This window comes from Orycteropus afer, unplaced genomic scaffold (assembly GCF_000298275.1).
Source record: "Orycteropus afer afer isolate SDZICR_OR568_19922 unplaced genomic scaffold, OryAfe1.0 scaffold00010, whole genome shotgun sequence".
NCBI classification, from domain to species: domain Eukaryota; kingdom Metazoa; phylum Chordata; class Mammalia; order Tubulidentata; family Orycteropodidae; genus Orycteropus; species Orycteropus afer.
Window position 1 is genome coordinate 14987327 of NW_006921597.1, and position 14079 is coordinate 15001405.

Genomic DNA, 14079 nt, shown 5'->3' on the forward strand with positions numbered 1-14079 from the left:
GAATGCTGAAAGTACCATGGACTGCTAAAAGAACTAACAGATCTGTCCTGGAGGAAGTGCACCCGAAATGCTCCTTGGAAGCGAGAATAGCCAGATTTCGTCTCACCTGTTTTGGTCATGTTGTCCAAAGGGACCATTCCCTGGAGAAGGCTGTCATTCTTGGTAGGGTGGAGGGTTGACAAAAGAGAGGGAGGCCTTCAACGGGATGAATTGACATGGTGGCTGCAATGATGGGCTCAACTATAGCAGGGATCATGGAGCTGGCATGGGATTGGGCACTGTTTTGTTCTGCTGTGCATGGGGTTGCTATGAGTTGAAAACGACTTGATGGCACCTAACAACAACAAAAAATGGGACAGAACAATAAGTATTAAACTATACAGGTTAAGTAAATATCAAGATTAAAAATATGGTCCCCATTGGGTTTAATTAATGAATGCTTCCTAGATAAAGTGAATTAAGAGTTTCCCACTTAACACTTACTTAATTGTGTTTATTAAGAAAACATTTCCAATGGGGAGTAAAAATGACAGAGTAGGAAACTCCAAAAGCCCATTCCTCTATAAAAACAGTCAATGAACTGGCAAAAACTCTTAGAATCAACTTTACATGAACTCTGGAAACTAATCATGTTTTCAACAACCTGGCTCAATCTTGGTAAGAGAGCTTTGTGATATTTTAACTTATCCTGACCCCATTCCCTATCACCTACCTCAATAGCAGCCTTGAAGACAATAGCCCATATATCCAGCATAGGTTCATAGTATCAGAGGAAGCAAAATAGACTTTATTCTCCATGAATTGTAGCTGTTTATTTTGATCTGTCTTGTGGCTCTTGGAGATACCAGCTCAAAGGTCTTGCCTTTGTTTTACTTAACTCTAAATTATCCCATGGCTAAGGCACCTACCCTCAGGGGCATGTTCAAAAGCATTTAAAGACAAATACAGTTGACTGCTGCCACTTGGAACAAGAGATAACAGGTAAACAATAATAGACAAAACCTAAAACCTTAGGAAGAAAGCCTAGAAAATGAGACACTTTAGAGAAAGAGGGCTTTAAAAAGCTTCCACATACTCCTGGAAATCTTAAAGCCTACACGCTTGTCCAGGGCTGGGTGCATCATCAGAGAAGACCTGAGAAGGACCCAAGCTATCACCTCTGGCTAACCTTCAGTCTCTAGGTAAGCAGAAAATGAAGGCTAAGATATAGTGTAAACTGCCTAGCTGAAGGTATGCCCCAAAACACACAGAACCCATCTGCAAAGACTGGAGAATTTTTTGTTTTTGTTTTTGTCCTAAAACCAGGCATTTAAGAAATCTCTAGCTAATTACTAAGCTAACAGAATAGAGATTTGAATGACAAAGAATACAGAACTTGCAAAATTAGTTTGGAAAAGTCACTGAACAAACAACAGCTACAACAAGGACAATAACAAATCCTTGTGAAGGGAAAGAATCTGATTTTCAGAATTGCTACATTTTAATGTTCAAAATGTCCAGTTTTCAACAACAATTTACAAGGTATGCAAAGAAGCAAGAAAGTATGGTCCATATACAGGAAAAAAAGAAAGTAAGAAAAATTGTCTCTGAGGCTGCCCAGACATTGGACTTATTAGGCAAAGACTTTACATCAACCCTTTTAAATATACTCAAAGAGTAAAAGAAACCATGTTCAGAGAACTAAAGGAAGCCATGAGAATGATCTCTCACCAAATAGAGAATCTCAGTAAAAAGATAGAAATTATAAAAAGGAACCAAACAGAAACTCTAGACTTCAAGAGTACAATACTGAGATGAAAATTCATTGGAGAAGTTCAGCAGCAGATATGAGCAGGCAGAAGAAAGAATCATTGAACTTGAAGGTATGCCAGTTGAGATTCCCACTCTGAGGAGCAAAAGAAAAATGAATGAGCCTAAGAGACCTGTGGGGAGCCCTGCTGGCACAGTGGTTAAAGCACTCATGTTAACCATAAAGTCAGCAGTGTAAATCCACCAGGTGTTCCATGGATCTGCTTCCATAAAGATTTACAGCCTTGGAAACCTGTGGGGGCTGTTCCACTCTGTCCTGTAGGGTTGCTATGAGTCAGAATCAACTTGACAGCAATAGGTTTGGTTTGGTTTTTAAGAGACCTATAGGACACCATCAAGCATATCAATAAAAGCATAATTGGAATGCTAGAATGAATGGGTAGTGAGAAAGAGGCAAAAAGACTATTGGAAGAAATCATGAACCAAAACTTCCCAAAGTTTAAGAGCTGATTTATTATCAGAAACAATGGAGGCCAAAAGGGTGACACATTCACTCTTCTGGTGACATACTCAAAATCAATTGGATAATACGTTAAAAGTGCTAAAGAGAAAAAAACAAAAAGTCTTAACCATGAATTCTATATCTAGCAAAACTGTTCTCCAAAAATGAAGGAGAAATTAAAAAACATTACCAGAAAAGCAGTAACAGATTATTCCTGATTAGTAGACCTGCCCTATAAGAAACTGTAAAGGGAGTCCTTCAGGATGAAATGAAAGGACACTAGATAGTACCTTGAATCTACACAAAGAGATAAAGAACATTGGTAAAGGGAATTGCTGTTGTTGTTGTTAGGTGCCGTCAAGTTGGCGCTGATGCATAGTGACCCTGTGTGCAACTGAATGAAACACTGCTCGGTCCTGCACCAGCCTCACAATCCTTGCTATACCTGAGGCCATCGTTGCAGTCACTGTGTCAATCCATCTTGTTGAGGGCCTCCTCCTTTTTCACTTTACCAAGCATGATATCCTTCTCCAGGAAATGGTCACTTTTGACAAGATGACCAAAGTAGGTGAGACGAATTCTGGCCATTCTTGCTTCCAAGGAATATTCTCGAGATTTGTTCGATCTTCTGGCAGTCTGTGGTACTTTCAGTATTCTTCGCCGACACTACAATTCAAAAGTAAATATAAACATCAGTATTAAAGTACTTTTGGTTTGTAATTCCTTGTTTTTCTATACGATTTAAAAGACAACTACATAAAACAATGATTATAACTTTATGCCGATGGGCATATGATATATAAAAATGTAATTTGTGACAGTAACAACATAAGGTGGGGCTGACATATAGGAGCAAAGTTTTTGCATGCTATTGCAAACGCGATGCCATCAAGTCAATTCTGACTCATAACAACCCTTTAAGACAGAGTAGAACTGCCCTATAGCGTTTCCAAGGCTGTAAATCTTCACTGCTAAAAGAACTAACTGATCTGTACTGGAGGAAGTGCAGCCAGAATGCTCCTTGGAAGCAAGAATGGACAGACTTCGTCTCACCTATTTTGGTCATGTTGTAAGAAGGGACCATTCCCTGGAGAAGGATGTCATGCTTGGTAGGGTGGAGGGTCGACAAAAGAGGGGGAGGCCTTCAACAAGATGGATTGATAACGGTGGCTGCGATGATGGGCTCAAGTAAAGCAGGGATTGTGGGGCTGGCGGAGGATCGGGCAGTGTTTCGTTCTGCTGTACATGGGGTCGCTACGAGTCGGAAATGACTTGACGGCACTTAACAACAACAACAACAAATCTTCACAGAAGCAGACCGCCTCATCTTTCTCCCATCAAGCAGCTGGCAGGTTCAAACCACTGACCTTTTTGGTTAGCAGCCAAACACTTTAACCACTACACCACCAGAGCTTCTTTGTTGATATTAATTAAAACTAGATTGTTATAAATTAAAATGTTAATTGTAATTCCTAGGACAATTACTGAGAAAATAACTAAAATATGTATAAAGAACAAGGGAATCAAAATCGTACACTATAAAATAATCTAACACAAAAGAAAACAGTAATGAAGCAATTGATGAACAAAAAAGATCTAAGACATGTAGAAAAAATAGTAACATGGCAGAAAGTAAGTTTTTCCTTATCATTAATTACATTAAATGTAAATGGATTAAACATCCCAATTAAAAGGCAGAAATTGGCAGAATGAATAAAAGGCATGATCCAGCTATATGCTATTAAGGGACTTACTTTATATCCAAAGACACAAATAGGCTGAAATTAAAAGGATAGAAAAATCCATGAGAACAGTAACCAAAAGAGAGCTAGATTGGCCATACTAATATCAGACAAAATATATTTTAAGAAAAATTTTTAATCTTACCTTACAAGAGACAAAGAAGGACATCTTATAATGATAAAAGAATTAATCCATTAAGAAGATATAACACTTAAACCATATATTCACCTAATAACAGAGCCCCAAAATATATAAACCAAAACTGACAGAATTGAAGGGAGAATGGGTAGTTAATAATAGTTGGAGACTTCAACACCTCATTTTAAATAATGGATAGAATAGCAGGCAAAGATAAATAAAGGAATGAAAGACTTGAACAACAATATAAATAAACTAGATTTAACGTACATCTATGTAACATTCCACTCAATGACAGGAAAATATACATGGAATACTCTCCAGGATAGACCATATATTAGGGCAGAAGACAATCTCAATAAATTAACAGACTGAAATCTATGAAGTATCTTTTCTAACCTCAACAGTGAAATCTGAAATGAATAATGGAATGAAATCTGGACAGTTCACAAATATGTGGAAATTAAACAACATACTCTTAAAGAAGTCACAAGGGAAATTAGAAAATAACTTGAGACAAATGAAAATGAAGATGCAACATACCAAAACTTATGGGATGCAGCAAAAGCAATGCTCAGAGGAAAATTTTTACCTGTAAATACCTACATTAAAAAAGAAGAAAGATCTTAAATCAATAAACTTAATCTTAAACCTTGAGGAACTAGAAAAAGAAGAGCAAACTAAATTCAAAACAACAAAAAGGAAGGAATTAATAAATATTAGAATGGAATAAACAAACTAGAGAATAGAAAAACAGTGGAGAGAATCATTGAAACCAAAGATTGATTCTTTGAAAACATTGACAAGATTGGCAGACATTTAGCTAGACTGATGAGGAAAAAGAGGAGTCAGGTCATTAAAATCAGATATGAAAGTGGAATGTTATACCAACCTAATAGAAATAAAAGTAATTATAAGAGAATACTATGAACAATTGTATGCCAGCAAATTAGATAACCTAGATAAAGATGACAAATTCTTAAAAACACAAAAACTACTGAAACTGACTCAAGTTCCAACAAGGAAAAGCTCAGGACTGGTGGCTTCACTGATAAATTCTACAAATGTTTTAAAAAGAATTCACCCCAGTCCTTCACAAACTCTTTCAAAAAAATAGAATACTTCCTAATTCATTTTATGAGGCAAGTATGATCCTGATGCCAAATCTAGACAAAGACATCACAAGAAAAGAATACTACAAATCATTATTCCTTATGAATATAGATACAGATATCCTCAACAAAATACTAGCAAACTGAATTCAGGGCATATTAAAAGGATTACATACCACGACCAAATGAGATTTATCCTAGGAATGCAGTGATAGTTCAACATAAAAAATTAATCATTCAATCAGTCAGTGGCTTGAAGATCTAAATGTAAGAGCTAAAACTATAAACCTCTTAAAAAATATATAGGGGTTAAACCTTCAGAACCTTGGATTTGGCAATTTTAGATATGAAACCATGGATTGCCAGAAGAATGAGCAAGTTTGTCTTGAAAGAACTACAGCCAGAATGTTCCTTGGAAATGAGAATGGCCAGACTTCATCTTTCATACTTTGGTCATGTCCCTGGAGAAGATTATGCTTGGTAAAGTAGAGGGTCAGTGAAAAAGGAGAAGACCCTCAGCAAGATGCATTGACACAGTAGCATAATGCTGCAATAATGGGCTCAAGCATAGCAACAATCGTGAGGATGGTGCAGGACTGGACAGTGTTTCATTATGTTGTCCACAGGGTTGCTATGAGTCAGAATCCACTCAACAGCATGTAACAACAATGGATATCACATCAAAAGCATGAGCAACAAAAGAAAAAGTGGGTAAATTGGACTTCAGAAGACATTATCATGAAAGTGAAAGACAACCCACAGAATGGGAGAAAATATTTGCAAATCATACATCTAATAAGAGTCTAGTATCAAGAATATATAAAGAACTCTTACATCAACAATAAAAATGCAAACAACCCAATCAAAAAATGGGCAAAGGCCTTGAATATACATTCCTCTGGAAAAGGTATATAAATAACAAATAAGCACATTAAAAAATGCTCAACATCATTAGTCATTAAAAAAACAAACAAAAAAACACTGCCATCAAGTCAATTCCAACTCATAGTGATCCTTTAGGACAGAGTATAACTGCCCCATAGGATTTCCAAAGCTGTAAATCTTTATGGATGCAGACTGTCCATCTTTCTCCCATGGAGCAGCTGGTGGGTTCAAACCACCAACCTTTTGATTAACAGCCTAATGCTTTAAGTACTGTTCCTCCAGAGATCCTTTCATTGTTGTTATTTGCCATTGAGTCGGCCCCGACTCATAGCGACCCCTTCTTGGGTTTCCGAGGCAGTATCACTACGGAAGTAGGAATGCCCAACCTTCCTTCCAAGGAGTGGCTGGTGGGTTTGAACCGCCAGCCTTCTGGTTAGCAGTCAAGTGCCTTAGGCACTATGCTACCAGAGCTCCATTAGTCATTGTTATTGTTGTTATGTGCCATGGAGTCGGATTTGACTTACAGCGACCCTCCTTGGGTTTCTGAGGTGGTATCACTATGGAAGTAGATTGCCCAACCTTCCTTCTGAGGAGTGGCTGGTGGGTTTGAACCAACAGCCTTCTGGTTAGCAGTCAAGTGCCTTAGGCACTGATCACAACCAAACAATACATTAGCTAGACTAGTAAAAAATGTCTGCTTTGAACATCATGCCATTTAAAGAGCTATCTATATGGGATCATATCGACAACTTAAAACAAAATAATAATAAAAAAAACTACATTGAAATATACCATATCACACCCACTCACTCACTGCCATCAAGTTGAATCCAACTCCTACTGACCCCTCCTTGGGTTTCCAAGGCAGTATTACTACGGAAGTAGATTGCCCAACCTTGCTTCCAAGGAATGGCTGGTGGATTCAAACCACCAGGCTTCTGGTTAACATACAAATGCCTTAGCCACTATGCTACCAGAGCTCCTTAATAAATCAGAAAGTAACAAGTATTGGTGAGGTGAGGCTTAGAGAGATTTATGGGAATGTATAATGGAGGAATTGCTGTGGAAAACAGTTTGATGGTTCCTCAAAAAGTTAGACATAGAATTACCATATGATTCCACTCCTAGGTATACTCAAAAGAACTGAAAACAATTATTCAAACAAAAATTATGCACAAGTGTGCATAGCAGCGTAACTCATAACAGCTGAAAAGTGGAAACAACCCAAAAGTCCACCAACTGATCATGGACAAAGAAAATGTTGTATGTCTATACAATTATTCAGTCATAAAAAAGAATGAAGCACTAATACATGCTACAACATGGATGAATCTTGAAAACATACTAATTGAATGAAACTAGTCACAAAAGACCACATATTGTATAATCCCATTTATAGGGAATGTACAGACTAGGCAAAGTTATAGAAACAGAAAGCAGATTAGTCATAGCCAGAGTTGAATGATGAGTAACTGCTTAATAGGTATAGGTTTTCCCTTTAGATAAGGAAAATGTTCTGGAATTAAATAAGGTGGTGATTATTGTACAACATTGTGAATCTACCAAAAACCACTAAAATACACTTAAAATGGTTAAAGTGTAAGGTTTTGTTATGTGAATTATACTACAATTTTAAAAAACAAAAACCCAGTGGTATGATTCATTAGTATTCATACAATTAATTTCTTGTAACATCTCCATATGAAATACTTTTGAACAAGGCAACAAAACCTTAAAGAAAACCTTTTTATCTTACTGTAATTTAAAATTATATTTTTATCTGCTATATAAATGTATATCCATCTAGAACTTTTAAAAAGTGTTACTGTGGTAATTTTAGAACATATGAATTGGATTTTAGAGTCTAGTCTTTAGTACAATGGTGTATCTGCTTTTAGCCTTGTATTTCTGCCAATAATCTCACTCTCCTTGCTTAGAGTTTTGTGATAGAAATATAATGTGAGCCATGTTATGTAATTTAAAATTTTCTAGTACCACATTAAGTAAAAAAGAAATCAGTGAAATTAAACATTTTATTTAACTATATTCAAAGTGGTGTTCTTGTTATGTGCCGTTGAGTAGGACCCGACTCACAGTAACCCCTCCTTGGGTTTCCAAGGCAGTATCACTACGGAAGTAGATTGCCCAATCTTCCTTCCAAGGAGTGGTTGGTGGGTTTGAACTGCGAGTCTTCTGGTTAGCAGCCAAGTGCCTTAGGCACTACACTACCAGAGCTCCTGTATTCAAAGTAGTATCATTTTAACAAGTAATCAGTAGTTAAAAAAAAAAAAGGATTAATGAAGTATTTTATGTTCTAAATCTTCAAAACATGATGTGTATTTTAAATTTACATCGTATCTCAATTCATACTCACCATATTTAAGTGTTCAGTAAGGACATACAGCTAATGATTAAAACAAAGCAGTCTCAGATAATCAGAACTAAAACATTGTTTCCAAAGAAGATATACTTGCTAATTTTGGAAATGGAATGGAAACCTTTGTTTCTCTTTTTTGCACAAAAGCAATTAGTTTATCTTATTAGCTAGTATGTTCACTTAGAAGATAAAAAGAGAAATCTCTTGTGTTTTAATGGGTAAAGAAAACTTGTAGTAAGCACTGGTGAAGATTGAAGTAGGAGTGGAGGAGAGAGGACTGGAATTCAGACCAGGGGAAGTTTTGCTGTACTATGACTGTGGATAAATCTAAAGGAAGGATGGGGAGCATGAAGAGGGTAAACTCAGGATTGAGGAAAACTCCTGGTCCTGGAATATGTTTGTGTCAAATGATAAATAGGCCTATTTGGCCCAGGTACTTTCTTTTCAATTTCTACTACCTCCCATCCTCACTCCTCTTAGATGGATAGTACAAAATGTACAGTGACTAAAAGCAAATATAGGGAGCTCTGGTGGCATGGTGGTTAAGGTATTCACCTGCTAACCAAAAGTTCAGTGGTTCAAACCCACCAGCCACTCCACAGGAGAAAGATGAAGCTGTCTGCTTCCATGAAGATTTACAGCTTTGGAAACCCTATGGGGCAGTTCTACTCAGTCCTTTAGGGTCACTATGAGTCAGAAGTGACTCTATGGCAATAGATTCTTTAAAAGCAAACATGACCACTGAACTATTTTTCAGACAATTCTTCATACACACGCACACACACGCACACACATAAAGCAAACCAAACCAAACTCACTGCTGTCACGTCAGATCCGACAGCAACCCCTCCTTGGGTTTCCGAGGCAGCATCACTATAGAAGTAGATTGCCCAGTCTTCTTCCTTCTGAGGAGTGGCTGGTGGGTTTGAACATCCAGCCACTGGTTAGCAGTCAAATGCCTTAGGCACTATGCCACCAGAGCTCCCATATACATATATATATATATATATATATATATAATTCTCCTTTTCTCCTCCTTTCCCTCTACAAAAAGAAAATGCATGACAAAAGTTCAGAGAAAGACCATAGGAATAAAAGATAGAAAATGAAGAGAAAACTAGGAAAAGGGGGAAAATGATAGAAAAGACATAAAGGACATATCAATGTGCCCCCAATAACTTAAAATATTGAAGAAGTTTTGTTTTTTATTTTTTTCCTAAGAGATAGAAAATATAGGTAAAGCAGCTGGGAAATACAACGTAAAGGGCAAAGGGATGTACTCAAGAGAAAATTCTTGCTTTACCATTTTACTTAAAATTGTCTTGCTTGCTTTCTCACAGCTGTGCCACTGCATATGTTCTACTGGCTGAGGAAGAAGCAACAACTATTGTAGATGCTGAGAGGTTATTTAAACAGGCACTCAAGGCAGGAGAAACAATATACAGGCGGTCACAGCAGTGCCAGTACCAAAGTCCTCAACATGAAGCACAACTGAGTAAGCAAATTTGAACTGATGTTTACCTGTATTTTAGCTCCTGCAATTGGGTCTTTAATACTTAACAAAAAAAAATTTAGAAAACTTAATATTAGAGGTTAGCTAAATTTCATAGATGATAACTAATATGTTCATAGTATATATAAAACAGCAAGACAAAAAAATATATGTTAGTAAGAGAATGTTTGTGGAAGATAACAGCTCTGCTCTGGTTATTGAAAGGAGATATACTGCTGTGAGACTTAATTTATTGCATGGGGGAATTCGGTTGATCATTGGAGAAACAAACCTCAAAGTAATTTAAGATTTAGGAGAGCCTTCTACTGATGGTAAGCAGCTATTCCTTTTAAGCACCTGTAGAGGTACATCATTTGGTTTGCTCTTCTGACTATAAATCTGCATAAAATGCTAGGGAGTGGCCCTTTTCACACCATCTTATTCTTAGTATGGAATCCAACCTCATACTTGGCATTGATTACTTTCTTTTTAAATTTTATTTTGATTTAGGTCAAAGTTCACAGAGCAAATTCATCTTCCATATAGCAGTTCACATACATTTTGTCTCATGACATTGACTGTAATCTACCACGTGCAACAGTTTTCCTCCCACTTCCTCCCCATAGCTACCTCTTCCCTGTGCCCTTCCCTCCCATGCACTCCTGCTCCCTGAGCTGTCTCTCTGTCCATACACAGCCTTTCTGTTCTCTCATGATTGATCTTTCTGTGGAATGTATCTACCTAATGTAAATGTTCAGCTCATATGCCTGTTTTCTGTGTGGCTGGAAGCTACAGGGGTAGGACCATAGTCTCAAGGGTCCCACCAGGCTCAATCCGACCAACAAACCTGGTATCTTTTTTTTTTTTTTTAAATGAATTTGAGTTTTGTTCCACATTGTTCTCCCACTCTATCCAGGATCTCCTACAGAGATTCCCCTCCAAGTGGTTGACAGTGGTAGCTGGTCATCATCTAGTTCTTCTGGTCTCATAGTTGAATAGGTTGAGGATTATATGGTGTACCAATCCCTTGGACTAATTGTTTCCATGTGTCTTTGGTTTTCTTCTGATTTCTTTCTTTGGTTGATTTTTTGAGATCACAGGGGTCATAGCAACTAAGGTCCTTTCCACTCTTAGGGCTACTCTCCCAGTTGACTAAGGCACTTTTACTGAATTTGTTAGCCTCAGCAGTGTTGCTGCTTCCCACTATTTTTGTGGCCACAGTTTTTGTTTCATGATTTTGCCAAATAGTGGGTGTCTCAGTTATCTAGTGCTGCTATAACAGAAATACCACAAATGGGTGGCTTTAACAAATTTATTTTCTCACAATTTAGGAGGCTAGAAGTCTAAATTCAGGGTGCTGGTGCTAGGAGAAGGCTTTCTCTCTCTCCCCACACTGAAGTAAGTTCTTGCGTCTTCAGCTTCTGCTTCCTGATTCCTTGGAGATCTCCATATGTCTTGGCATCTTTCTTATCCCATTTGTCTCTCTCTGCTTACTAGCTTGATCTCTTTTATATCTCAATAGAGATTGACTCAAGATACATCCTGTGCTAATCCTGCTTCAACATAACAAAGACAGTCCTTTCCCAAATGAGTTATAACTTCAGGTATAGAAGTTAGGATTTCCAACACATATTTGTAGAGAACATAATTCAGTCTATAACATTCTACCATTTGACCCCCAGAATTCATTTTCTTGCCACATGCAAAATACATTCACCCCATTACATCATCCCAAAAGGCTTAACTCCAAGTCCAATATCTTATCTTTAGAATCATCTAAATGAAATGTAGGTGAGACTTCATGCATAATTGCATCCTGGGGCAAAATTCTTCATTTGTGAACTTGTGAAATCTAGAATGCAAGTTATCTATTTCCAAAATATGATGTGGAATAGGCAAAAGGTAGACATTTCCATTATAAATGGAAGAAATTGGAGAGAAAGTAGGGATAACAGGCACCAAGCATGTCCATAACCCAACAGAACAATTTACATTAGTTCTCAAGGCTTGAAAATAATCCTCTGTTTTCTGAGACCATCTGGGCATTGGCCCTGCCTTCTAGACTCTGAATGTTGGATACACTGTATGGAATCTGGGTAGAGACCCCTTGGTCCTGGGCTTCAGCTCTACCTTCTAGGCCTACTGGAATAGCAGCTCTGTTTCTTTGGCTTTGGGCAGCCCTATTTTCCTACTCCATCTGAATGGCAACCCCATACCCCTTAGCCCTAGCAGGCCCTGCTCTGCTTCTTGTGCATGGTAGTCCTGCTCCCTCAGCTTTAAGCAGCAGCCCCATTTCCTTGGCAGCCCCACACTCAGGAACCAAGTTGAAGTTCTGACACTTTAAAACCTAGGATGCTGTAACCCCACCCTTTGAAATCCAGGAGACTGACTCCACCCTTTGAAACCAATAAGGCCCTGCTTCCTGTGCTCCTTTCAACAGTTCTGTTGATCTCTGAGCTGTTCCAGGGAGGGTCCTTTGCTTTTCTTAGAGGACAACAGATATAGTTCCTTTGGACTGTTTCCTGCCTATAGAATTCCAAGAGGCAGACAGTGTTCTTTTTGTTCTTTCTCTGTCCTCTTCAGTCCAAGCTGATGGGTTTTTTGCTGTCGTATTTGGTTAGATCCATCAGTCACAGGCTTAATTTCTTTAACAAAAGATTGCGTTGCCATATCCTTGGTGAACATTCTGGGACACAAGTTCTTAGATGTACAACAGAAATTTCCAAACCTTTAAGTTTTGTTTTCAGTTTGCACAGTTCGTTTTTAATTCCATCACTTCCTTTTCACATTGCGTTATAAGCAGTAAGGAGAAACACACAGCCCCTTTAAGATCTTTTTAGATATCTCTTCCTCTAGATATGCAAATTCATCACTTATGAGTCCTACTTTCCCCAAACATTTGAATATAAGTTAGACAAGTTACTTGCCACTGCATAAAAAGAATCACCCTTCCTCCATTGTTCATCATTTTCTTTTAAAGCCTCACCTCACATTTAAATTCCACATTTATAACATCATTCTGTTGCTGGTGCCATGAGTATTCTCTAGGATGATAGAAACTTTCTCTATAATTCTCCTTACTTCCTTCTGAGCCCTCATGAGAATTGCCTTTGACATACATAATTCTACCAACAATCACTTCAAGACAATCCAGGCTTTTACTATCTAGCACCTTAAAACTCTCCCAGCTTCTACCTATCCATTGTTAAATTCCAAAACTGCTTTTACATTTTGGGTATCTGTTAGAGAAGTACCCCACTCTTCTGGTACCAAATTTTGTTTTCATTATCTAGTGCTGCTATAACAGAAATACCACAAGAGGCTAGAAGCCTGAATTCAGAGTTCCAGCTCAAGGAGAAGACTTTCTCTGTGAGCTGTGGAGTAAGTCTTTTCAACTACTGCTTCCTGATTCCTTGGAGATTTTCATGTGTCTTGGCATCTCTCTTACCCCCATCTCTGCTCTGCTTGCCTGTTTAATCTCTTCTTTATCTCCTCGGAAGGAAGATGGGGCAACCTATGTCCGTAGTGATACTGCCTCAGAAACCCATGGAGGGGTCGCTATGAGTTGGGTCCGACTTGAAGGCACATAACAACAACAACAACAACATGTCTCAAATGAGATTGACTCATGACATGTCTTGCTTCATTAACATTACAAGGACAGCCCATTTCCAAATTGGATTATAAAAACAGCTTTTTAGAGGTTAGGATTTACAACACATATTTTTAGAGGATATAATTCAGTATAACATTGGGCAATAAATTGAAATGTTTATATATTACATTATCTGCTAGCAATTAAGTTCTAAGTCTTTCTGTTTTTGAAAATTAAAATTTAGTTAATATCTTCCCTCTAGGATAAATATTAATATATATGCAGTATGTTTCATTAATACATGTGCTTGAACAATTTCTCTTAGAAAGATCAGCACGAGGCTGGTCCCCATGAGGCGGAGGTCAAAGATGTCCCAAATGTCCAAACTACCATGCCACTCCATCATCTCAGACATTAACCCCTCCTCCTCCTCCCAGTAATTTCCCCAGTCTTAGGGTTCTGAATTTTGCTGTAACGCCTCACAGA

General features: G+C 37.8%; 1 protein-coding gene across 1 annotated transcript in view; it reads left to right on the forward strand.

Annotated features, from left to right (window-relative positions):
* The window catches only part of ST7L (suppression of tumorigenicity 7 like), a 151464-nt gene that overhangs the window by 63734 nt on the left and 73651 nt on the right, over positions 1–14079 (forward strand). The window contains exon 7 of the mRNA XM_007949167.2: positions 9847–10001. Coding sequence (XP_007947358.1) covers positions 9847–10001 — 155 coding nt within the window. The remainder of the gene's footprint in view (positions 1–9846; positions 10002–14079) is intronic.